The 27,434-nt window shown below is 38.5% G+C and overlaps 1 protein-coding gene across 1 annotated transcript in view; it reads left to right on the forward strand.

Moving 5' to 3' along the window:
- NRXN3 (neurexin 3) overlaps positions 1-27,434 on the forward strand; it is a 1,496,747-nt gene that overhangs the window by 1,349,332 nt on the left and 119,981 nt on the right. The window contains exons 18-19 of the mRNA XM_053673404.1: positions 309-398; positions 5,635-5,942. Of these exons, the coding sequence (XP_053529379.1) occupies positions 309-398; positions 5,635-5,942 (398 nt within the window). The remainder of the gene's footprint in view (positions 1-308; positions 399-5,634; positions 5,943-27,434) is intronic.

A 27,434-nucleotide genomic window follows, 5' to 3' on the forward strand; every position in this document is an offset into this window, starting at 1 on the left:
TCCAATTAAGATGTACCTGGGGTGAGGTGGAAAAGGGTGAAGGTAACCCATTTCTGTAAATGGCCAAACCCCTTTCTGAATCCCGTCCCATGCCACATTTTCAACGCATAATGGAGCACTGCATAGCCACGACCAGCTTGACCTCAAACCTGTCAATCAAGGTCAGAGTGACTTCAACTCCACCTCTACTAAAGATAAATTGATATTTATCTCTAAAAACTTCATAAAACAAACCAACAAAATAGGATGTTTTTAATGACTTATTGACTTTGCAGATTGTTCTTTAAGCTGTTTTTTAAACTTTAAAGGCAACACTGATAATGAACGCTTCCAAATGGTAAAACAGAAAATCCCCTTCAAATATAACCGGCCCGTAGAGGAGTGGCTGCAGGAAAAAGGTAACCGTCATTAAAACTTTCATTTTAAATTCATTTGATTCTAAACCCTCATTTTTAAAGCCTGCAAATAAATGTTCCTTAAATGATAATCGCCTGCTGCATAAATGACTGTTTTAATTTTCATTATAATTTGTGTCAGCTTCCACCTGCCATATGTTGATAAATCATGCTATAATACATTGCCATTAAAATACAGTTAAAGGGACTAACATCTCGTTTGCTATCAGCATGACAACCACAAACAAAAAACTCCAGGAACCTCTAAAAAAAGAAATGTATTATTGCAAGTTAACCACTGCATGACATTCTTTGTTAATTTATTTTAAATTACCTCTTATACCAAAGCTTTCTAAAGAAATTTCAAAAGTACTTTTTAAACTACATCTTGAGGCTATTTTGGCTATACTACCCACAGTATGGTTTGCACACACACACACACACACACACACACACACACACACACACACATATCATAGACTCTTGTAACTTAAACTGTTTAAAACAAATGTTATAAGGAGGGCAATTTTTAAAATATTTGTTTATAAACAAAGAAAAGAAGAAAGATGAGTTTTGCCTTTAGATTCCAACTTACAGAGGCAGAAGTATTTCATAAGAGGTTAATTGTGCCCTGATTACTGACCAGAACTAAACACAGAAACAAACCTATTTTACACTTTGGTAGTGTGATACCCTTGTATATTTGATATTTATGCAACAAACCTGTAAGTGGTTAAGACAATGAATTTGGAAATGAAAGGCTCATGAGAGGTAAAACAGCAATTCTCATCTGCTGAAGAAAACAACCACTTGGCTAGTAAAAGAGGGCTGTGGTTATACCTGATGTTAGAATTTTCTGTGTGGCTCTTATGTATTGGGGTGTAAACTATAGCCATTCATGAAGAAAAGTTTCTATCTTTAAGAAGCTATTTATTCTGTTCTTGTCTGAGCCAGTATACACTTCTCTTATCTCAAGACCTTAAGTGAGTTTTTAAAATACATAGGGATTCCATTGAGTTATATATAATAAGTAATTGGGTACATTAGTATACAACTTAAAAAAAAAAACAAAGAACCACTACAGTTTTAAAGGGTGAAAACAGTCACACCTTTAAACACAGAAAATCCTTGCTGAGTTTTAACTGTTTGTCCTGTTTTAACATATGTGGTCTAATTAAAACTAAATTAAGAATAACTCTAAAAAGCAAATAATTTTGTCTAGTAATCACCAGCTTATAAAGTCCCTTTAACATTTAAATATGATATTGCCTCACTTTTTAAAAAGGAAATGAAAATTAGATGCATGTCTGAGTCTCATGTGCCTGAGAGAATTTTTTTGTTTCTTTCAATTTTATGTTAATAATATTTTATTTTACTTCATTGCCTTTTGAAGTCTCAGTTTAATAGCATGCCAGGCATTTTCATTTGTATAAACCATTATAAAGTTATTAGTAGGCTTTTAGTTTTCCTTACAATAGCGTTGTTATCAGTTGGTTTTCATATAAAAGGATGCTTTCAAGTACAACAAAATTGTGGGGCTGGGACAGGGATGGGGAGGTTCAGGTGGAATGGAGAGAAGCATTCTCATTTCTTAATCAAATATGTACATGTTTAGATATGTGCATGTGATATTGAAATGAATTATTTGCAAACTGGAGTGTTTTCTCCTCTACATTATTTTAACTGAAATTACATTTTTTTGTAATCTGGGTGAGTAACATCTATTCATTCTATTGCTTTACCCCTTCCTCTGTCTAGCTAATTCTTCCTTCAAAAGAAATGGAAGATACATACCAAAGCAAAACAAAACAAACCTTGTAAAGATAATGAGTAAATAGGATAATGACAGAAGGGTGACTAGGCAGATGTGTTAGGAAGTACTTGAAATGCCTCTTTGGAGTGATTTCTGTCATTGGGGAAGAGGTCTGGGGCACTGCATTCCCCAGTCTGTCTTATGGCTCTGTCTACTATTGACTTACTTCCTGACCTTAGACAATCCACTTAACCTTTCTATATCTCAGATTTCCCATCAGAAGAGAGGATAAATAACACTGCCTGTCCCCCAAGGGTATTCTGAGGTTTAATTAATTAGCCTTTGTGCAGCACTGACTGGAGACATGCAAAGATTTCACTTAAGCAGTAGGTGAACTTGATGTCTAGATGAGGTAATAATTAATGAGTTCCAAGAGGATGGGCACCCAAAACAAAACAAAAAGTAACCTGCTATAAGTTCTGTACTTGTATTATAACCACTTTTTATGATTGATAATAGAACAATTCTCAAATTGGTATATAAATATCATGATCACACATACACACACAAATGATTGATCATAATCTGACAATAATGAGGCTGGCTCTGATTTGGAGAAAGCCTGGGCAAATGATAAGACTTTCTCATCAGTCCTACTCTCCTTCAGAGTTAGAGGGTAATGATGGTTCTTTCTTGCTTGTTCACTTACTCCTGCTTAGCTGAAAAAGATAAATTGATTACAGGAAGATGGCAGGAAACTGAGATTACCCCACTATCACTTCAGTGATGACCAGTCTTATGATTAACCACCTAATCCAAGGCTAGGAAAGGGACTTGAAATAGAATAAAAGCATATCTAGCAAGTAATAGACCATCAAAGAGAGGAGCAAACAAAACTTCAAATATTTCCTATGGCATGATGGAGAATTGAAACATAGACATCCTCTTCCCTGTCTTACCCAACCAGCGTCTTAATCTCAAGAACTGATTAGTCAGATCTTTGAGAGAAAGCAGCTATAGTCTGAAGTGGAGCAGTGGCTCAATCTTTCAGCCCAGGAAATGTCTTTCCTTTCTCCATGCTTGGGTCAGTTTTGAAGAAACTAAAGCCACTATAGGGAATGAACTATGACAACTGGAATAAAAGGGATATGTAATTTCTAGCCAGTGTAATTCAGGCTGCATTTCAATTCCCCTTGACCCTCTTTTTATTTTTAAGCATTGGCAGAATAATATCACCAGGAAAGTAAATGGGGCCATTATGGATGTGAAATACTTCCAGGAATATTAGAAATAGTATCATGATCTAACTATAATCAGAGTCATTAATTGACAATCCTAAGTACTGTACTATATGAAAAAAAAGGAGATGAATAAACATTACGGCTGGCGAACAGTTGTATGAATGAAAGCTGTAGCTTGGTGTTGGGGCTGAGTTCAGGTACTAAACTTTAGTCCTAGAAACCTCCTATTATGCAGCTTGTTCTTATTTATTAACTTAAGCTGCCCCAAATGCCTATGTGAGGTTGAAGGCATATTTATTCTGCTTTTCCATTATGGCATTTCTTTTGTAGTAAGCTTAGGGCTGTCAGGAAAAGTTGTCAAAAATAAATAAATAAACAGTAAAGATATGAGCTCCAGTGCTATTGTGCTTTGAACTTTCTGCCAAGCATTGTATGAGAAATGAGAGGCCAAAGGATAGCAAATGATCTATATACACAGGGCACTGAAAGAATTGGTGGGGAAATGATGGAAATCTATTAGATCTACTTTGATTGCAGCCTTAGGATCTGGGAAACTGTTACCATTAAGGCCAAGAGATGCCATTTCCATGCTCCAGATATTTTTATAGAGTGCAGATCCTTTTCACTATAACAAAATCTCTGGCCAATTCCCCACACTGCAGCACTCAAAGATTCCCAAGGCATATTATTTATAAAGTGTATTGACAGATATGCCCTTAAGAGTTACCCAATGAGTAGAGTTGACTCTTGTATAAAGAGTTCCCTCTGAGCAGATATGTTTTCCTTTTCCTGCCTCTTTCATTTCATTCATTATTGTACATTGAGAAGGTATTCCACGTTGTCCGCCAGAAATGCAAGGATAGAGTTAATCAGAATATATAGACTTAAAAGACCATGTAACAACATTAGAGGTTAAGAGCCCAAATACCACAGTTTGCCTCTATTCATAATAGAGATTGTGGGGCAAAGGTAATCTTTTAAAAATATACTCCCTTTTATTAAGCAGGTGAGAATAACAGAACATTGAATGTTTCCAGTCATTTATAGCTAAAATATTTCAGAGAATTAGATGAAGAATGAGTGGAACATTGTTTGATCATTGAATAAAATGTAGAAAAATTTGAAAAGGGTATATTTAATTCCATTAGTCAGTTTCCCCCTTCTCTATATAGAAAAGCAGAAGGAAATAATCTGGAGAAATAATAGCATAGAAGGCTTACAAAGCTATTTAGTTTTCTTCTGGGAAAAATCTAGATATAATTGGGAAGAAGATAATTTGAGTTACATGATTCTAAACTCTATTCTGCCATGATTTCATTCTGAGAATTTTCTATTCACAAAAGTATAAATGATTTTTCAAGTAAGGTGAGCTCCTGATATTCCACAACCCATTGACATATCTCAATATCATTTTAACAAGTTTTATGTATTGCTTATTTTTACTAATACCTAGCCCCCCTTTTAAAATACACTGATTTTGAATGACTCCCTCTTCTCCCCCCCACTCCAGGAACATTATCAATGCCTACTTATTTTTCATATTTTAGGGAGAGATTTTGTTATGTAACTATAATCTCCTCACCTCAACATTGAGATAAGAATTTATTTGCCATGATGTTAATTAAACAACAAGTATAGATATAATATTATGTACTATAAAGACTCCTAGAAAATATAGTGTTTGGTTACTAAATATTCATTTTTGTAAGTATGCAATGAATCCAAATCTCTTGATTGGAATTTAATTTAATTTCAGTTAATTTAATATAATCATCAGACCTGGTTTTTAAACCCAGTGTTCTGAGTGCCTCACAAAGTTTTTCTTTGCCATATTTAATTATTTTTAGTTGTTGTAATGTTACTTTGTAGGTTACAAATCAGTGCAATAGGCATGTTTAATTTATTGTTATCAACAACTAATTTAGGAGTTTCTTTCTGTTGTCCACAACTACTTAACTGAGAAGACTGCAATGCTATTCATCATTGAACCAAGGTTCTCCTTCATCACAATAAAGGGATAGAGACTGGATTATTCAGATTATCTAGGACATTCAGCTAGACAGTGGAAGAGATAAACACAGTGAAATGTTACTTGCCAATATCTGCATTGAACTTTTATTATCTAATTTTCTTCCCTTCAATTACTCAAGGAAGCCTGTTTTTACACCTGGTTCATTCAGACCAGGCAAATCAAAAAGAGAAAAGTGTATAGGAATAATGATGTTTCCTCCACCCAACCCACTAGGCCGGCAGTTAACCATCTTCAACACCCAGGCGCAAATAGCCATTGGTGGAAAGGACAAAGGACGCCTCTTCCAAGGCCAGCTCTCTGGGCTCTATTATGATGGTTTGAAAGTACTGAACATGGCGGCTGAGAACAACCCCAATATTAAAATCAATGGAAGTGTCCGGCTGGTGGGAGAAGTCCCATCAATTCTGGGAACAACACAGACAACTGCCATGCCACCAGAAATGTCCACAACTGTCATGGAAACCACCACCACAATGGCTACCACCACAACCCGCAAAAATCGCTCAACAGCCAGCATTCAGGTAAGCCTTTCTCTAACCGTTGATTGATTTTCTTTTTTGTCTTTGAGACATTGCTGTTATGGTCAGGGCTGCTACACAGTGAGAGAGACTGAATTACTATGTGTATAGGAAGGATGCGTGCAGATATTCAGAGTAATAAGACCCAGAAATGGAGAAAGACAAAGTGTCTGCTGAAGAAGTTACAGAATCTCAGGTGCATTCATGGATTATTATTCCTACATTTATTATTCAAAATGAGCGATGCACAACACCTTTAGTGTAAAACGCTCTTTCCTCTTATTTTATTACCTTTCTTCTCAATAACAAAAAGAGAAAAGGGGGAAAGGAAAATTTGGTATCACAGGGAAAACTGTATTCTAGTTCAGTTCTGTTCACATCCCCCTCATGCTGCAACATGAGTCATTCATATTTGAAGCTAATAGGTAGCATTACATCAGTTGAAGCTAGAGGTTCAACTAATCCTGATTAAATGCAGTCTTTGTATTTGATATTCAGTGGTTGATTAATTACATGTTATATTTTGTCCATGTTGTTTCCTTTATATTTGACCAAGATCCTAACTGCATTAGAAAATTTGAAGGTCTGAATTTAGCTATCTAAGAAATCCTTATTCTGTGGTAATGTTTTTGTTTTTTTCCCTTAAAAGTAATTATACTCAAGCTAAAACTTAATGCTTTGCTGACTCCCTTGGCATTTCATAAATCTAGTTAGTAGGGGGTAGAAGGTTAATCGAGTTATTAGCCTTAAATGCTCTGACATAAAATAAGACGTTCCAATTGCTTGTGGGGAAATTACCCCTAGCCTAGTTAGTGTTTGTAGAAAATTCATCAGAAACCAGTACTTTCCTTTCCGTTTCTTAGTTTTAAGACGTTATCCAGGAACTCAATGGAGTCTTTAATACCATCCTTCCATTGACTTCAGGGGGCATTGTAAACTTAAAGCCAATAATCAATAAACCCCCATGTGTTCTTAGTCTTCTGAATTAAGTTTATGTGCATTAAGTAAAGGTAAATGTGCTGTCGTCTTTTTTCCTTTTATTTGAGCAGCAATGTCCAGACAACTCTTCCATGACTCCACAGTCATGATTTGAAGCTGCATGCACTGTTGATATTATCAGGCCAATTTTATGTTTCAGAAAGGCTACGAGAACCTGGTTAGCATAACAGTCTCAGAGTCCCACGTGCTGTTTTGTGCATACCTACACAGATGCTCAAAAAATGGCTTTTTCTCTGATATTAAAGCAATAACTCCTGACACTTCATTCTACTCACTGCAAAGAAGATAAAAGGCAATAGATATTTCTATTATGACTCTCTATAGCTCAAGAGCAGATCTATTTATTGTTGGTGAAAGCATAGTTCTGTCTGCACAGGTCTTGGCAGACTTGTTTTGTTTCTGTCAGAATACATTCCACTAACTCTGTGGGAAGCAGAGGAGAAAATGGCTTTTTCTTCATAGCAATGGCTGGTCCTATAGTCTTTTTCAAGGCCAAATTGTCACTGACCTCAGGAGGATTTAATGATACACTAGATCCAGGGACTAAGCCATGGTAATTACTAGGTTTTTGGCTTTTTCTTTTTCAACGAATGCATAAATGGAAGCAGATTGGGTGAGTCTTCCCACACAGTGAGGGAGCCAGAGCTTCTGGAGAAATGTAGGGTACAAAGCACCAAAGTCTTGCCAGTGATCATGACCCTAAATATCATAGAACCTGTTCTCATTTTGGAGGACATGGACAGCTGGAAGATGTCCTATACCAGCCTCTTGTCTGGTGTGTGTTTCTTTTCCTCTGAGTCCAGTAATAATTGGATTACATCTACATGTTTTCCCTTTTGCTTCCACCAAGGCTATAGAAGTGAGTTATAAATCTGTTGATGCTTTTTGTTTTTAAAGGTGTATAAATACATGCTCTTGGGGGAAAGCCAACAGACTAGCAGAATTGAATTAGGCCGAGATGAGGTATAAAAAAGTCCCATGTTCTGTGGAAGACCAGCTAGGGGAAATAACTTTATTTCAATGGTTTTGGATGTTTTTGTTCTTGCCAATAAGCCATAAGAACTCTGTCATGGCCTCTGTAAAAACCCAATAGCCTGCCTTGTCTGCAAGCCTATTCTGATTTCAAGCACATTCTATAGACCACATCAAGCCTATTGTAGACTTTGGGTGAAGAAGATCAGTCTCAGAAGCGCTAATATGCCCTGTGTAATCTAGTGAATTTCCTTGGATAAAGTGGACCCATAAAGCTTTGATCTCTAGGAAATACTTCAAAAAGGGGGAAAGGGAATTGGCAAAGACTGAATTTCACATTTATTAGGCCCATCACTCGCTTTTCTCAACAATACTCTGTTCTGTCCTCCTTTGCTCTGATGACATTGATGGAGCAGGATTGTCCTAAAATGAAGATCTCCTAGGATAAACAGAATAAGGATGTGAATTCAAAAGCATTAAATCCTGGTTGTTCAAAAATCTACTGGTTCATTCTTAAAGCATATGTTAAGAAAACATAATTTGAGCAATTTTTTTCTGGTAGGCCTTAGGCAGCGTTGGCTTTCAATGAAAAGAAAACTGCAAAATGCTCAGTGCCGCCGTTAACTGTATCAATATGAACAAAAAGTTTTTGAGTCGATATGGCTCTCCTGTGAGCACTGCAACCTGAGAGGAACTGGTGCTTTGGCCTTTCTGATAATATCATTTGGTACAGGCTTGTGAATTTTGTGGACTCTGTTGAGTTACTAACATCTGTGGTTCCCAAGCATCAGGTCTTCACCCTATTTAAGGAGGATGTCTCTAGATGCTCCCTGAGTAAGAAAAATAACAATGATAATAAGATACAGAAAGCAGGTAGCTGGTTGATAATTCTCAAGTAAGAGTCTGGCACTTAGAAGGTGCTCAAGTAAGTGTTTTTGGAATAAATCAGAAAACAAGATAGGCTTTATTACATACCTCATCATCATCTAACAGCTAGAAGTGGTATGGCTTGTGGGAGGTTTTCCCTCCAGAATGATTAGTGTGCTTTGGACATTTTTTTTCCAGTGGTAAGGCTATAGCAGAATGATTAGATGGATATACTTGGAGTCAGATTTGCCTGGGTTTAAAATCTAGCTTTTTTTTTTCATATACCTAGGTGACTCTGGGCAAATCATGTAAGCTGTAGTTAACTACTGCTGTGAAACCAACTTGCCCATTAAACTTAGCGTCTGTCTCACAATTTTTGGAGTCAGAATTTGGGCAGGGCTCAGCAAAGCCATCTTTCTGCCCTATGTGGAGTTGACTGGAGTTGGTCAGTGTCTGCTCTGGTCTAGAAGGTCTGATGTCACTCACATGCCTTGTGCCTTTGCTTGGATGGGTGATCTGGAAACACTGGACTTAGCTGGGTCTATGTCCCTCTCCATGTAGTGTCCATGATTCTCCATGTGGTTTCTCAGTAGGACTTCTTTCATGGAGGCCCAGAGCTCCCAGAGAGAATTTTCTAGGAAATAGGAAGCAGAGATTGCCAGTTTCTTAAAGTCTGGGCCTGGAGATTGGCAGAGTGTCACATCCATCACCTCTATTGCTCAAAGCAGTCAGACATTTCTCACTTTCATGGAAGGAGGCAGAAGCCTCATTTCTCAATGGGAGGAGTAGCAAGAATTTGCATCCAACCTAAGTTTGCCACATTGTAAAATTGTGGAAGTAGGTTCTGGGAAAAAGGTACTATTAGTTCTTATAGTGTGTGGTGGTTGTGAGGATAACTAAATTAATATAAATTAAATATTTACAACAAGTATATCATGAAAAGTAAGACTGAATGTGTTTTAATCCTACCATAATATTCTATATCCAATATCTGGTATGCAAGTCAATACCCTTGCAAGCAAGAATCTACCTCAGAGAATGATGTTGTCTCTATTGATTGGCGTATCTGTAGTCCAGAGTGGAGTTTAGTAGGGTAGGGATTTGAAATGGAGTTAGAGTAGAGTTTGAAGGCTGAAATTAGTGCTAGCAGATAAAAGTCTCTAAGATCTCAAGTCTCTAATAACCCACTACCGATCTTTAACTTTCTTTTCCATTTTCAAACAAAGTTGGAGTTCTATGGGTCTGGTAGATTATGTTCTGCTATGAAATATGTCTTCCCACACATATTTTCAGGGTTACAAAGAAAAGGAATTCACAATCTTTGTCATCATGGAGCTTATAACTGTAAAGAGAACAAGAGGGCTTGACATGGTTTATCAGTATGAGGAAGTGACTTACCAATGGTGGTGTGTTGGGCCTGAGGCGTGGTGTAGGAGATGGCCTGGCTGGATCTCATGGCCGAGGGAGGTATGGAAGTAGGTCCTGTAGATGAGTACAATTGGATACATGGTGAGAAGAACAAATCCCAGGTTGGTTGAATGTCGGAAGCTACATTGTCAAAGTCAGAGATGATAATTCCTGAGAGAGATAGCCAAGTCCAACTAGAGCAGAGAGAGCAGAGAAGATGGACTTGTGAAAGAGAAAAGATCTAGATTCTGGGGGTCTTGGCCTGAACCTCTGCCCACTCCTTGCTGCCTCACAAAATGGGAAAGAACTGGATTGGGTTCCCACTGGGTCTTACTACCAGGGATATCCAACAGTTGTGCGGGCATTTCTATTATATTATAGCCGGCCCCAATATCAGCGGGTTACTGTCATGGCACTTATAGGTCAGCTTCTAAAACAGAAATATTTAACTCAGTCTGCACTCAAATTCCTTTGTCCTTATATAGTAAAGAAGGCAAAAGTGAGAAACAGGAGTTGTTTAGTGATAACTTTCAGCCACCAAGACCAGAATGTTCCTGTGAAAGAGAAAAAGGCCAAAAAGTTCCAAGGATAATGTGTTCTCTAACCTGAGGCCTCCAGACCAATTTGTTATCATTAAAGAAAGAACTCACGTATTCTGTTAAAATCACCATTTGGAATCATTTATAAGCTATTAGCAGGATACCGATCATGACGCATTTGTCTGTATGTGTGTTGAGCACTGATAAAGCCACTTTGACATTGGCCAGTGCTGCCTGGCACCAGAAAATCACAAAGCTCAGCCTGGATTGGAACCATCCTAATAGACAATAGAAATGAAAGACTTGAGAACTTCGTGCAATTTGATTCTTCTCTCAAACTCATCAACTTGGTGGTCAAATTGAACTACTTTAAAAAATTCCAGGGGGAAGCTAAAAATTGTGAAGCTTTGTAACACAACCCATATGGAAAGTCCTCTACCAGTCTGCTTTCACTTTTGGGCTGAGGGTAGTAAGAAGTGCACTTTGGCCTTGAGACTGATGATTGCAAAACAAAACAAAGCAAAACTTTTTATCAAAAAGCTGATCCTTCAGGATATACGTTCTAGGTAGAGTGCCAGTATGCGGAAGGGAAGAATATACCATAAAAAGTCAGAATTTCTGCATTGGACTTAGCTGTGTTCTTCCAGTTACTTAGCCGTGTATCTCTGGGTAGGTTGCTTAGCCTCTCTAAGCCTTTGTTTTGTTATCTGTAAAATGGGAATAACAGTATCTTTTCCCTAGACTTGTTGTGAGGAATAAACATGACCATGTGTGTTTTTCCCCATGAGTTTTCACTAAGTGCTAGAGACATTAGGGAACCGTGTCAACCCAGGAGACTTTTCCAGAATTCACAGAACTTCGTAGAACTTAGCCTTCCTGTGTATGGTTGGATAAGCACAAGAAGAACAGTTTTGTCCACACCCACACAAACCCGCAATTATCCAAAATTTTCTCTAAGGGTCCAAGATTAGACCAGAGCCCCGAACTTATCAATTAGAAGTGATTTCTGTATGAGATCCTTTTATTTTCTAAATTGACTTTGCTGAACAGTTATTATACACAGGGTGAAGCATGTGAAACTGCCATTTTTGAAGAACAAAATGGTCAAATATCAGCAATTTTATATGATTTAGCAAAATGTGTGACACTCCCATTTTACCGCATGTTGCTGTCAATGAATGGTATTTTGAGACTTTGACTAGAACACTGAATTTTCTCAAGGTTCTTTGAGTAATCCAACTGTCTTGAGTTGAGATACAAAATAAATCTACCTTATCCCAAATACCACACTCTAATAGGATATAGACCACGTTGTATCAGGAACAAGTCTACTTACCCAGAGAATTATCTCCTCTGGGTACCTCCATCATTTCTCCGATGCCATCAACTTCATAGAAATGGGACAAGGAGTTCACAGAGTTTTCAGTCCCTTGCTTTTACCATTAAACAACAAAACCTCCAGGGGGAGTTTATTTTTAGGACCAGGGCTCAACTAATATTGATTAACGGCCTTATATAATGTTCGGCTCCGGGGCTTGTTTCTTTCCTGCCATGCCTCATAACTGGGAAGGCACTGAAGATTTGTCAGAATAATTGGACTTTTGCTGCCAGCTAAGAAATATCTTGTCTCCTCCTTACCCTCACACAGGCACTTTCTCTTCCCCTATCAGAGAATAATTTGGGGAAAAGGAAATTGGACTCTAATTTACTCATTACCTGGTAAGACTCTTCAGTGACATTTTCTCTCTGGAATTGCACTGTTCTTTAAAAAAAGAATTTAAAAAGGGAGCTTGATGTGTTTACTTAAAGACTTCCATGTTGACAGTACTAATAAGCCAGGGAAGAGAATGTGGTGCAGTTTCTTTTCATCCCCTCCTTACTACTTTAATTTTGGTGGATGAGATCAGCATTTCCCAAAGCTGAGTTTAGCCTCTTCAACAGGGTCCTCTGAGAAGGTCCTTGTTGCAGACAGACTGGAAATCTGCAAGTTGCTTAGGGAAGCTGTGCATCCACCCTTCTAATTGGGTCATAATACTTCCAGGGTGGAATTCCCACCAGAACTACTTATCAAGTGCTGGATCTCATTTTGAGCCACCTGGACAGCTGGGAGCAAAGTGGGATTATCTCTTGGCCACTCACTGTGGAGGTCCACAAATACTTTTAGAGGTCTGCAAATATTGTTAGCACTCCCGGTGTTTTCTCCAATCACCTCTCAGACTCCTTGGCTAAGTCTAAAGCCAAAGTTCTTACCGTGGAGTGTGGATCCTCACTCCATGGATCCTCACTGTCTCTCCTCACTATCTAGTTTCTAGCACACTGCTTTATGTACACAGGTCTCCTGAACTTCCTTAAATGTTGGACCAGGATAGGGAAGAGGTGAGTAGCATAGGTTACACAATTGCAGAGTCCAATCCTGTCTGTATATAAGCATTGATGTTTTTTTAATCATGGATTTGTTGCATTGATATTGATTCTTAAATACTGCAATAAAATATTATTTATATTGATAACCGAGTTTTGGGGCACCCTCCTCAATGTTACTTACACCTTAGATAAGTGTCTCATTAGTCCCAATCCTGATTGAATATATCCAGCAAGTCTGTGTCTTTTCACTGCTATTCCCTCTGCCTGTAGAAGCTGTTTGCAGAAATCGTTCCCTAACTTTATTGAGGTTTCTGCCTGTATAACACCTTCCAGAGAGACTTTCCCCAACCATGCTTTATAAAATAGCTCTCTCTATCACATCCCACTTTGTTGTTCCTCATAGCAGTTACCCATAGCTGATATTTTATCACATATTTTCTGGTTTATTGTTGCATTTACTAGAATGTGAGATCTAGGATGGCAAGATCTTTGTGTCAGGCTATAAGCGCACAGTAGCACATAATACACCCTAGTCAATACTGGTTGAAATGAATGAATGGGCGACCATCTGCCAGTACCTTCTCAGGGAGAACACACTCCTCTTAGTACTCACAGGTTGAATCTCACTTCCAAGCACCTTGCCCCTCCAGAGGCCCACTCTGTGGTGGGGCTTGCCAATGGGGATGGTCATTGTCATGGTTTTGCTGCTCTTGAATCCTGGCCTTAAGAATAAGGAGTTCCAGAGATGGCTCCTTGTCTCTGCTGGGGCAGGTAGTCCTAGTTGGCTTCTGGTCCTTAATTTGCTACCCTTAGGACTTATTTGTCGTCATAGTTGCAAGGGCTACTTCTAGCACTGAGAGTTTGCAAAGCACTTTTGGAAATGCTATATCACCAATTTTCTCTATTTTTTCTCTTTATTCCTTTCCCAAATTGCTTAATTTTTAATTTTCCTAAAGACTACCTTTAAATATAAGCAAATAAAATTATTTTTATGTCCCACTGCTTCTATTTACTGGTGTGGGTAGGAAACCATCTTGAGGCTCATTTACCTGGTCATACATGTGTTGGTAGGTTGGTGGGAGTCTTCTATCTGCTTCCATTTACCCCTTTCACTTTTCTCTCATGGCTGAGCATGTTGTGTGAACTCATTTACTCCTGGTCACAATCCTATGATTTGGCTGACTCCGTAGTTCCCTATTTTCTTCATGATCTTTTGAAAGAATACTCTGAGAAACCACTAGACCAAGAGCAGGAGTAATCTCTGTGTGGTTCCTCATTTGACATTCAGGGTCTAGAACAGTGCCTGCCACAAAATGGGGCTCAATAAATGTTTGTTAAAAAAAAAAAAAGAAAAACTGTACTGAGTAAAGAAATGCTTATCTGCAGAGGGGTCAATATTATTCATGTTCAAGGTAGACAAAGACAGCTGTGAGAAAGCAGCCTGGTGTGAAGGAAAGGAGTGCAGCAAAGCAGGCATTGGGAGACTTCACTGATGGATCCAGACGTGGTTAAAATTATGACTATAAACAGACCTTCATGTATCAGGAATTTTGGCTAAATTGCTCTTTGGAGATCAGTTTTATCTGAAATACAGAGAATAAAACACCAACTTCATGGATAGGTTAAGATAATATAAGCCAATGGTTTAAACTGGTGTGACCTAATGAATGGTCATTATTATTATTGTTGTTGTATTGTTTTAAGTTAGATTCTAATCCAGGTTTCCTTAGCATCTAAATTTTTTTTATTTAGTTGCTAATTAGTCATTTGACCTTGGACATGGCAATTAGTTTCTGTGGGTTTCCAAGCTTTCCTCATCTAATGAGGCTAAGAGTAGATCCGTATTATTCCCTATATCTTTATCATTTTAAGTAGTATCTAACAAGGTGCCTTTCACATATAACAACAATTGAATAGATGTATAAACAAATTAGAAGGGAGGAAAGAGAAGAAAGTTGAGGAGAGAAGAGATGACAGCAAGTAGAAATACTTCGTAATTTTGTCACTGCAAGAACTATTTGCCCATTTCATGGATGGGATGTCTAAGGTTGAGACAAATAAATAGAATATTTTTGATCTGATTAAAATAATGAGTTCCTTATGCATCTCCCTTTTTGCTGAAAGCTGTCAGAAGGGATTTCACAATGACCATCCCTATGTGGAAGATAAAGTACTTAATAAATGTCTCTCCAATCGTCAAAAAGAATCAATGATTCCAGCTTAAACTGAGGTCCAAAAATTGATTTCTTTTTTTTCTTAAAGTACATCTTTTTCTTTCTATTTATATATGATGGGAAAATGACTAGCAGCACCAATCATTGCTAGCCAGGCTTCAAGATGGTTTTTCCATTCTGTCTTTGACAGGGTGGTAGTAGGAGGGGTTGGATGTGCTTTCATATCTTTCTACTACATGTTCAAATGATTGTAAAAATTAGAAATGCAGTGAAGCTGTTATGATAACCCTGCTTTTTAAACCTTCTAATTAATGTCTTGGGTTGTCTTGAGAGTTTGTTCTGTTAGCTAAATGGAGAATGTAAGGTTCTCCTTTTTTTCCCCCTTCATCCAGGGATGAAATGGCTGCAGAAGTAAATGCACACCATATCTGTGGTGGCTAGCCTTCACTGAGGGAATTACTTGGTGGAAATTTGATAGACTTGTATGTACTGTGCAGCCTCTTCTATCTTTCATTCCATCTGTGGTGTGTGTGTTAGAGAGAGAGGGAAGGAAGGAGGGAAGACAGAGGGAGGGGGATTGAGAGAGAGAAAGATCATGTGTATTTGCATGTATTATGTAGAATGGTGCTTCTTAAACCATTATAGGTATAGAGATCACCTGGATGACTTCATTAAAGCACAGATTGCAAATTGTGATTTGGTTCTCAGGTAGGGCTTGAGATTGTGAATTTTCAGCAACTCCTAGATGATGTCATGCTGTATTAAGTGACCTCCTTTTATGGAGCAGTTCCTGCTGAGTAGCTGTAGCATCTGTTTACCTATCTCTTCCAAATGGTCTCCCCAAATTTAGTTCAGGGCTCTTCAAGACAGGAAACCTTGTTAATCCAAAGCATTACGTAAGTGAAAGAGGAGATAGCCAACTGAAGATTTGCAAAGAAAAATATATCCCATCAGACAGTCCCAGTTCTGGTTCTACTTATCCCTTCATCCTTTCTCTTACTCTGCTGCATACCCCAGGGCAGATGAGGAAAATTATGTAGATTTAACTTGTTGTAACACTTACCCCCCTTTTTGAGAGGTGACTTCCAATGAAAGCAGAAGGATGTGAGTGATTTTAATTCCCAGTAATAATGGGGAACCAGTCCAGACCATCTTGAGCAGTATAAATATATAAAATGATGTATTTTTCTCCCCTCCTTCTACTTCGTCCTCCCAGATACTGAGAGAGACACATATCCATGCACCACAACTCACACTATAATACACCATGAAATTTCACTCAGCCTTTATCTCAGAGCTGCTGTTCTGATGATTAATGCTCACTGGCTGGGATGCTATTCTGCTGAAGAAAGACAAGGAGAGAGGAAGACACATGAAATATATCCCCGAGGCCATTTCTCATTATTATTATTATCATTATTAGTTCTCACTGCCGTATCTATCTTGTTAGAGAATGCTTGATCTATTGGCAGGAGGAAGGGGATGACATTTAAAAGCAGATTTCAAAGCAAGGACAAAGATAGAAGCAGTCAGTTTTTTACTAAAGAGAACTGACCTAGATGGGGTTTTGTTTTTGTTGTCATATATTTTTGTTTGTTGATTTGTTTTATTATATGAGTTGTTTTCATTTTAAAGCCAATTATAATAGATGCTTCCATCTGTGTCCTCTGTGCCCTCCCATGCATTTATTTTTCATGTGTTCTTTTGTCTTTATTGAGTCTCTGTCTGCAAGAATCAATATGATATAATTTATGCAAATGTTACTCGTGACCACTTATGCAACGGACTGGACAGAATAACTCTGTTGCTTTGTTACTATCATAATATAATTGCCTTTATATTCTGGTTGATTTCAAGTTTTTGAAAGGGCTGCTTAAAAATAAATCCTCTGTGCATGTGATGTATAAACCAGTATCTGATTCTCTCCTATTTCTCATTCACAGACAGGGTGATTTCTAAGTGATTTTCAGCTCTGTCCTTCAGGAGGAGTACACAACACTGGTCCTTGTTGGAAAGATGGGACCATGATCAAAGCATTATCATGGCACATGTGTCTACTGATAAAATGTCAAATTTATAGTCTAGATAGAGAGTTTAATCTGATTTAGAAAGTGCTGTGTTCCCAAAGTTGAAAAAGCTATAAATCTGTGGTGCCCACCTTTAACCTCATTGTAGTTGGATTTTGTAGTCACTTAACAAATATTTGAGTAAACTGAGTACCTGATGCAAGCTAGGCACTGTCCTAGTCGCTTGGGCTACAGGACTACACAAAACAAAAAAAACCAACTTTTTCTCTCAGAGCATACATCCTATTCTGTAAACACTGGCACCTCATGAACGCCAGGCTTTGGGAAAACAAAAAATGAAATAAACACATTTCTGTCTGAAGGAACACAGTCTGGTAGTGTTCATAAATGTTTTCTAAATCTGAGAAGACTCATTTTTAGGTCAGTTTCCTACAGAAACTTGTGCACACTGATCTGCTTTTACAGTTGCTAAGACAACAGCCATTTATGTTTATACAGGTCAATGCTAAGAATAAAGTCTTTAATTTCTACTCGAAAAAGACAAGTTTCAAATGTAAACAATGTCTTTATGACTAAAAAATAGCAACAGTAAACCACAGAACAATAAAGTGATTGCATTTAAAACATATTTTGGTCTCAAGGGCTACATTTACAATATTTATTGCAAATATTTTGTTTATTGGTTTGAAATTCTAGCCTCATGGAATGTTAACTTTGGAAGGATCTCAGAGACCATCTAATTGTTGAGCTGCATGCCAGGCCGACCTGGTTGCAAGTTCTGGTTTCATCATTCAAAGCTGTACATCAAGGGGCAAATTGCTTACTGTTTTTTAAATTTTTTTTAATTTTATTTATTTTTCAAGTACAGTTTTCTGTCTTTCTCCCATCTCAGCCTCCCCTGTCCCATGCTCCCCACCTCCCTTCCATTTCCACCCCCTTAGTTATTGTCCCTGTGTCCTTTATACCTGTTCCTCTAAATGCCTCCCTTTTCTCCCCTTTAATTCCCTCCCCTCTCCCCTCTGGTCTTTTTAAATTTAAACAATAAGCATGCATTCATTTCATGTTTTAATTTATTTTCACCTAAATAATACATTAGCATAGCTTAAAACCTTACATAGTACTCAGATCCACCTTTAGTGTGAAGAGACGGTTATGTCAGCTGCTGGGAGTATTAGCTGAACTGCCCCTGACTGAAGAAGCCACCTTATTCAAGGTCTAGTGCATTTCTGGGGGCGGCCCATGCCTGATGAGTAGTGGATGGGCCGGGGGATATATAAAGACCCAGTCCCTTGTCTGGATGACTGGGAAGGGCCTCCCAGCTCAAGAGCTCCCTGTGAGTGAGTGCTGGGGTCAGCTGAGGTCTTTGTTATGTTGCCACTCCTCCTCTTCCCAAAATCTGACTGGCACTCCCCCCAAAACTTCCCATACACAAAACTAGATTTCAGAGCTTGTTCCCTGAGAAACCCAGCTTAAGGCAGTACCTATAGGCCTATGAGAAAACAAGCAGACATCAACAGAAGTGGAGAAGGCTCGGCTCTTTCTCCACCTCACTATGCCTTGTAGAATTGTTCCTCACTTGGCCCCTTTCTGATGCTTTTTCAGACATTTCCCCCCATATTTCTAATGACATGCTTCATTTCCTAACTTTGCAGTTTTACATGTTAACTCATCTCTTCAGACTCTGCAAGAAAAGGATTGACTTTTCTCAACCCCTCTATCTACACACACACACACACACACGGATTTTCTCACCTCCAGTGCCCCAATAAAATTCTGTCACATTTTGATTGATTCAGTATTTTTACATTATTATGACTTCATCTATTGAGAAAAATGCAAGATCACGCATGCACTCATTTATGCCACAAATTTTCCCTGGGTACTGAGAATATGCTAAACAGTATTCAAGGGACTGAGAGTACAACAGTGAAAAATGTGAATTGAATGCCTGCCCCTGACATAACACTACTGTTATGATTATATTTCCTCTCTCCTGCAACTACTTGTTAATAAATCCCCACATTATCTCATTAGCTTGTTCTTCTCACCACCTATCAGTATCATAGCTAAAAAGTCCCCTCAACATAAACACACAGGGAGTCTATCATTTCCACTCTGTTCTTTGAGATCCCCCTGGCCAGAATCTTCTGTCCTGCTCTGTCTGACCTGGGTGGTCTGTGGGCCTGTCTTGTAGCTTTCATCCTGGATGTTCCTTGCTCCTCATTCTGGGAAATCTCAAGATTCTCTGTTATTAAACTCTAAGTTTTGTCTTTCTAAGTTTACTCCCTCATTCTGAGGGTGGGAATCTTCCTGCAGTTTTCTGAGAAGGGTGTGTGCAAAATACAACCACTGAGACTTTGTTTATCTGAAGAATGTTTTATGCATCCTCATCCTTGATTGGTAACCAGCCTGGAAAGGACTTCTAGGTCTTTCTAGAAGGCATTTGTCCACTCTCTTCAGACATCCAATGTGGCACTTGTTGAGGTAACCGTTTGATGCCCGGTTCTTACAATACACCTGCTGTTGTTTTGTTTTGTTTGTTTGTTTTTTTCTTCTGGAATCTGAACTCCTCATCAATAGACCTTACAGTAGCACTTAAAACTTGGGTCTCTAGAACCACAAGCTACTGACTTTTAAGTCTCATGCTTATGTTTTGTACTGTTGTTGTTACTTCAGTTGTCCTATGTTGGCATCCTGATTGTGATACAATTTGTTCGGTCAAGCTATCACCAAGCTTATACAACACACACACATGCAAAAAATAACTAAATGCAGAAAAGCATGGAGCTTTGAGAGTAGCACATGGTATGTGGACCTTTGGGTATTATATGTGTGTGTATGTAAAGCTACCAATGCAAAGTTCCAGTAAAAATTATTGTATTACTGACTCTTTCTGTATGCCAAAGTAAAACATTTACCTCTTTTTTTGTTTCCCTCAGGGGCCTCTATGTTTGTGGGATTTTTATTTTGTTTTGTTATTTGTACACTAGTACTTATTCTCTAAACACCTCAAGAAGAATATGAGTTAAATAATATGTGTAAGTGCATTGAATATTTTGCTTCCAGAAATGAACATAGCAGTCTTTTTCTTCATGCCAAATGCTTATATTTTTGAGAGGGGCAAAGCTTAGATTAGAATTGTTGCTGTCAAATTTTTATGCTGTGAGACATCAGTGGGTTTGCATGCCATTGAGTTTTGTCGTACAATGTTTGGTGATAAAGTCTGTTCACTTGGCTCTCAACTGCCTTCAGTTTTATCACTAGAATATACTTATTAATTTCACTGTACATGTGCTCCTTGGTAGGTACTGTAGAAAAAGAATTAACCCCACATACTTATTGTCCAATTATACATTCTAAGAACACAGATGGGCCCCCACCAAAAAAAATCAGTGAATTAATGTTGGATATATAGATATATATAGACTAGAATTACAGCTTGTTTTAGTAATTATACTAAGTATGAGCCAAAGGTTGTATCTATTGGAGAAGAGATGATTGGAGGCCAGTGTGAGTAAATCAGAAATAGGAAGTTTCAGGGGAAATTTGAGTGGAGTTGGTGAGGATGTCCCCAAGGCTTTTTCTATGGGGAATTATTTCTATCGATGTTTCTAATCAGAAAACAAAGATTGCTGGAGGCTCTGCAGTAGATCAAAATATTTGAAGAAGAAAGAGAATAAACAGCAGAATTTACTCTCAAAGCCACACAGAAAGCACCTACGAAGTGTTCTTTTGACTTCAGTAGCTATTGGGAGATTCATGTTTTTATTTCAGAGGGTGGTGTGAACATCTAGACAACTTAGTTTTTGTTTTAATCAGTAATATGCATAGTAATTAGAGGGATATGGAAATCACATACATAAAGCAGTGCCAATTATGTCACTGATAGAAGGAAAATTAAGGTCTCTCTCTCTCTTTCTCTCCCTCCCTCCCACCTTCTCCCCTTCATTTTCCATGAGCTAAATTCTTCTGTTTTCCTCCAGACCATATTGGGTATTTTTGCGAGAGAATTTTCTTTTTTATTCTCTTGTAAACATTTTTCCCATCTCAGCATCCTTTTCCAATTCAAGAGACATTTTCCTTTGCAATGTAAAATGAAAAGCGATTATGTTAGAAAATATCAGAGATGGCTTTGTCGTCTGATGCAGTTAAGTCATGTTGTGTCCTAAAGAGCTCTGTAAATGAGGCCAAAGTAATGATTTGACAAATGAACAAAGCCTCTGCTGAATCTCCCAGCCTTCCCCCAAAACTCCCTGGGAAGAGAGAGAGATCCAGGTAGGGGGTGGACTTACTTCTCCTTTAAAGGACTATGGAGATTCTGGCAAATCTACATTGTTTATTTTGCTTGTGAGGCAGAAGCAACATTAGCAAAGTGGGTCTTTGTAGTCTTTCCCAGCATTTAATTGAATTTAAGATGGTGGTAGGAATTAAAGGGGGGTGATTAATTGCCCAGTAAACAGTTAATGGCTACTACCCATTGCCTAGAAGGACCCGAAGGGAGACAGAAGGGTGAATAAGAAGGAGGTCTGCTGCCTATCTTCATGGAGCATAAAACAATCAATTTCACAAGTGATTATTTAATCACAGTCATGATGAGTACAATGGAGGAGGTCAGTCTTCTAAGAAATCAGAAGAGGGCCTTTGCTAATGTTCTGATCTAGGAAGATACTTTTTGAGGGTCCAGTGTAGGAGCTGTGCTGCTCAGGATGAGAAGTTAGACAGGCAAAAGAGGACAAGGAAAAGTGTTCCAAGCAAAGTTAGCAGCCTATGCAAAGGCCTTCCTATAAAAACCATATGGTTTCCTGTTTCTCAGCCTTTGGTCCACAGTTTGAATCTAACATCTGATCAGATTTGACCATGTTAAGTGGCCAGTTAATACCCGCACTTCAAGCACTAGCAGAAGGCCACACAGAGGGTTTCCAACATGATGAAGCACTGTCCCATTATTGTGACTGCCCTGTTATTTAATCCTATTATTTAGGATTACATTCATTTGTTATCATTGTTCTAATTATTAGTAATAATGATGAGCATCTCCACCCAGACCCAGAGTGATGTGGGGCTGCTTGAATGAAAGTTTCCAAAGCTAGATTGAATGTCATGACCATTTAAAATGGGCTTCAAGTCCTCCTGTTGTGAACCCCCTTGGGGAGGCACAGGCTTCCTCAGGGAAAAGCAGAGACAGATGATCTCAGGCAAAGCCTCAGAGACACATGTGAAAGAATGGATGGCAATGCATTAACAGACTGTGTTTGTCATGATTTCAACTATGTTTGCTAGTGAGTGACTGACTGTGCACATTGAACAGATCGTATAGTTGTCATGGATGTCATATCACTAATGTCCCAGAAACTGTCATATACGGTGATATTGAGAAACCATTTATTGTGCCTATGCATTTTGGTTTCCAGACATTACAGCCATCCCGTGTTTCTCGCACTTGTTCCTTCAGTAGAATACTAGTGACCAGAAACCAGTGATTGGAAAAATGCTGCTGCTCCTTAGTTTCTCATGCATCGTCTTGCCTTCTTTTTTTCCTTGCTTGGTGGAAAGTGTGGAGTTCAGTAGTTTTACTACAGTCTAATTAGCCTCTCTATTTAATTTTAATAAAAACTTTGAACCAGAAGCCGGAGATAATGTGCCCGATTCAATTCATACATGTCAATTTCTTTTTAATTGTAATTCTTTTCCCTAGTTCCTCCCACTGCCACTGCCCAGGCGCAGCTGGGGCTTGGGTTATTATGAGACTTTCATGCGTATGCTGTCAATTATGCCTCCTGCTTTGGGATAAAATTCATTTATTATCATTGTTCTAATTATTAGTAATAACAATGAGCACCTCCACCCAGACCTGGATGAATAGTAGTTTTCACAGTCGTGGACTCGTCTTAGCCTGTTTTAGTGTTTAGGAATCACCCGGATGATTCCTTTTTCTTTAATGGTATGGAGTGTTCAGTTTCCTGTGTTGCATTTAAATGATCTATTTTAGATCTTTCAGGAGACAGAATCTTTCTTAGAAGATTCTTCTTAGTGTGGAGAAGTGGCATATTTTCCCTTGGTAGGATTCACCAGCTAGTGGCGATCAGTGGAGGTTTCTTTGGTAACAGGTATTTGAAGAAGTATTTGAACTGACAAAGGGCATCTATTAGCTGTCCATTCTTTTCCTTAGTAAGGCCCCAGGTCCTCATCCTCAAAAGCACATGTGCTTGACTCCCACGCTGACTCCAGAAGGAAGACTTATTGTTGCGCCTTTTTGATGAAGGTGCCCTCATCATTATCACTAATAGAACAGGAACACAGGGCAACCAACTTAAAAATGACATGTGCCCCTCAGCAACATGTTAATTCTTGCAAACCTCCTTCCTAGACTCAAATTTCAAAATGTCTTTCATGCTTAAAACTACATTTGTGGTACGATCACCCAGAGAGCCTCAGGAAAACAGATCAGAGAGAGGCTTCATGAAAAGTCAAGCCTTTTATTTTATTACCTTGCACTTGATCTTTTTAGCAAACCAGAGGAAAGCAATGCAATTTAATTCCGAGTATGTAAAATGTTTGCACTTTAAATTATAAATGTCTCTCACTAATACAGTCTCTGCAAATATCATTCTGTGGACTTTCTGAGAAAAAAATTATAATGGCTTAACACCAGGTTTAAGGTGCCCAAGCTACTGTAGTACCCTTTCTCATCTTTATTTTGTTTCCTCACTGTGGCTCACTGATATAATTTCCTAATCCTCTTCATCTTGAATCATAGCCTCTTATCCCATTACACCTTAGCATATGAAATGAAGGATTTGGCTCAGAATCCCAGAGTGAACCATCTTTTAAAGGCCCCAGCCTCTCAGTTGCATCAATCATTCAACAGACATGGGTAGGGAGGGTGGGAGGAGGGGGTGAGTTCCCCATGAACTGAGCACTCTTCTAGACTCTGATGCCACAACAAAAACAGAACAGAAAGTTGTAATTGTGATTCTAGTTCCTACAGAACATACATTCTGTGAGCAGGGCTGGGTGGGGGGAGACAGACAGTAAATAAATTAGCAAGAAAATACAGTATACACTGACAAGTGGTATGAAGAAAATAAAAGAGGGGGATATTACACAGGGTTGGTAGAGGTTATGTGGCTACTTTACAGACAATCTCTCTCAGGAGGAAGCATTTAAGCTGGAACCTGAATGATAAGAAGACTCAGGCACAGAAAGTCTGAGAAAAGAACATTTATGACAAAGGGGATGGTTAGTATGAAGGCCCTTAGGGTAAAACACATTGAGGAAGTTTGAAAGGAGATGAATATGGCTGGAGAAAGAGGAGATATGGTAGGGGGCCCGGTGTGAAAAGTGGCCAGGCATTGGATCATACATGGCCTGTTAGGCCATGCAAAAGAAGTGAGATGTTATTAAGTTTAATGGCAAACTATTAGACAGTTAGTGGAATGACATAATGTGTGTGCTTTCAAAAGATCACTTTGGCTGCCATGTTAGACAATGTTGTAAAGGAGCAAAAGACGAGTCATAGATAACATATTTTGTGACTACAGCATCAGTTCAAGTAAAAGAGGATAATGGCTTGAACTCTGATAGCAACCAAACCCCCATACATAACAGGGCAGCTTGATGGCCTCACCCTGTGTCTTTGCTAAATCTGACACCTCAAACCCTAATATGTCAGTTCTCACACTCAAGTTCACTTGCTTTCCTGCTTCAGCTAGTTCCCATTAGTCTATAAATTGCCTCTCATTACCCCCCCAACTCTGTTTTACTTCTGTTGTGTTTCTTTTAGATTATTCCAAATAGTTTATATCCTTCACCCAACTGGAATAATGCCTTTACCTGGTCTTAGAAGCCTCTCTTCTCCTCTCCTTTCCTTGTTACTTGTTTTCCTTGATCAGTAGCCTCTTTAACAGTATGATGTTTTGATCAGCATCATTTCAACCTTTTAGTTCAGCTCCCTTTCCCCACCCCTGCACCACTGGCTTCAAATGCTACTTTCTTTCAAAAGAAAATGTTAATCAATTGTGCATTTCTTCCAATTCCTTTACCTCTAATTTTACCCACATCGGCACTCACTTTAGGAGAATCTTTTCATCTCATTTTTCAAAACCCTGTGCCCATCATCCCTCCACTCTGGCCTCTTCCCAAGATTTTTGACGCCATTCATTGCCTTCATTTCCCACTGGTGCCATTGATATCATCCCTTTTATCTTATTAACATATCCAGGGCTTTCCCATATTAAGGGCAAAATCAAAACAAAAGCAACCTTCTGTGAAACTCTCTCCTACCCCTTCCTTTAGCTCTCTATTGTCCTCAAAGGAGGGTGTTCTCTTTTCTTCATAGTCAAATTTCCTGAGTTTTACACTCTCATCAATGTTTTTCTAAATAAGTAACACTATTATTACAGAAAAATTACAGTTGAGTAAATTCAGCTATGGCCTCACCTTTCAGGAAGAATCATTACTTCCACAGTGCCATGGGTTCCCAACCCTGCCTTCTTTTGCTCCCTCATCTACCTCTTAACATTCTAGTCACACCCTGATATCACTTTAGACATGTTCTTTCAGCCTGGGAACATATAACAAGCAGAAGAGCAAGCTTCTTTAAACATGAAATGACAATGGTAACAATATCAACATTTCCACGGGGTAATTGAGGAGAAGAATGTGTTTATATATTCCAAATGCTTAGACTAGTGCCTGCACATAGTAAGTACTCAATAAATGTTAACTACTATTTTTTAAATGTTTTATTTATTTATTTTTAGAGAGAGGGGAAGGGAAAGAGGAGTAGAGAAGAAACATCAATGTGTGGTTGCCTCTCATGTGTCCCCTACTGGGGACCTGGCCTGCAACCTAGGCATGTGCCCTGACTGGGAATCAAACCAGCACCCCTTGGCTTCACAAGCCTGTGCTCAATCCACTGAGCTACACCAGCCAGAGCTAAATGTTAACTACTATTATTGTTGTTGTTCTTCTTCCTTTTCTACCCACTTTCTTTGTCTGGTAAAATAAGTACAAGACTTAGTTGGATGTCTGCCTCCATGATGAGTTACCCACCTTCTGTATCACCCAATCTCTCACTCTGCCAGGCTTCAGTCGGTATGCTTTTCTTAGGGCCTCCACAAGTGGTTTACTTGTTGTGGTGAACAAGAGTGTAGACTTCATATTGGACCTCTTCATATTTCTCAGACAGGTAGATTGAGGTAGGGAATTTAAGGACTTCAGCCATGTTTCAGACCAAGCAGTGGCTGAGTCCTTCTTTAGCACTTGGATCTCTACAGAAGCCATTGGTGCTGCCGTGTGAGCCCATAATGACTTCTCAATTAGGTTCCTAGGCCATTCCCACGTCTTTCTTCCCATTGAGACACTTCAAGCAGATATGAATGGGCCATGAATAAGTTGCCTAAAGATAAGAAAAATTAAACCCATTATACTCTCTTCTCAATGTTATCAGGGTATTTCAACCAAGTAGAAATTCTTCAGAACAGTGTTCACTTTGTGTGTGTGTGTGTGTAGTATATGTGTATACCATGGGAAATTTCTGTCTTTAGAGATTAGAGAAGGATATTTGAATACATGGTAAAAGTAGGGAGCTTTTCAAGCGTATTTGAAACACCATTGTGGGAAATAGGTATAGAAGAGAAAAAACCTAAGAGTTAAAGAATTCAGTGAGTTTCACTCTGTATGTATGTTTCTATATCTATGATAGTGGAGGCTATGAAAAAGCAGGATTTATATGTATATGTGTTCTATACTGATATGATCTATCTCTCTAATTAGGTAGTCAATTATTTTTAAAGAGCTGCAAATAAGCCCTATAAGAATGTCATAAATGCATTCCATTTAGAAACATCCTGCAGATAAATTTTATTTTTATTCTTCCTCTATCCTCCTGCCACCTTAAAAGAGCAACAACAAAAATAATCTTACTACTAACTAATTCTAGAAACAGATCATTACTGCCTAGTAGTATGTTAATCATGCTTATCGTTCCTTCTCCTCCGACATCATTATGCTTTGGGATAGAAAAGGTGGGTGGTATGTGAATCTCCTTGGGGAAATGAACAGTTGGAGTAGACAGGCTTCTCAAGAGATATAATGTTATTTTAATGCAAAATTTCCCAAGCAATAAAAAAGGGCTTGAAAATG

This window comes from Artibeus jamaicensis, unplaced genomic scaffold (genome assembly GCF_021234435.1).
Source record: "Artibeus jamaicensis isolate MK-2021 breed Jamaican fruit bat unplaced genomic scaffold, CSHL_Jam_final contig_851, whole genome shotgun sequence".
NCBI classification, from domain to species: domain Eukaryota; kingdom Metazoa; phylum Chordata; class Mammalia; order Chiroptera; family Phyllostomidae; genus Artibeus; species Artibeus jamaicensis.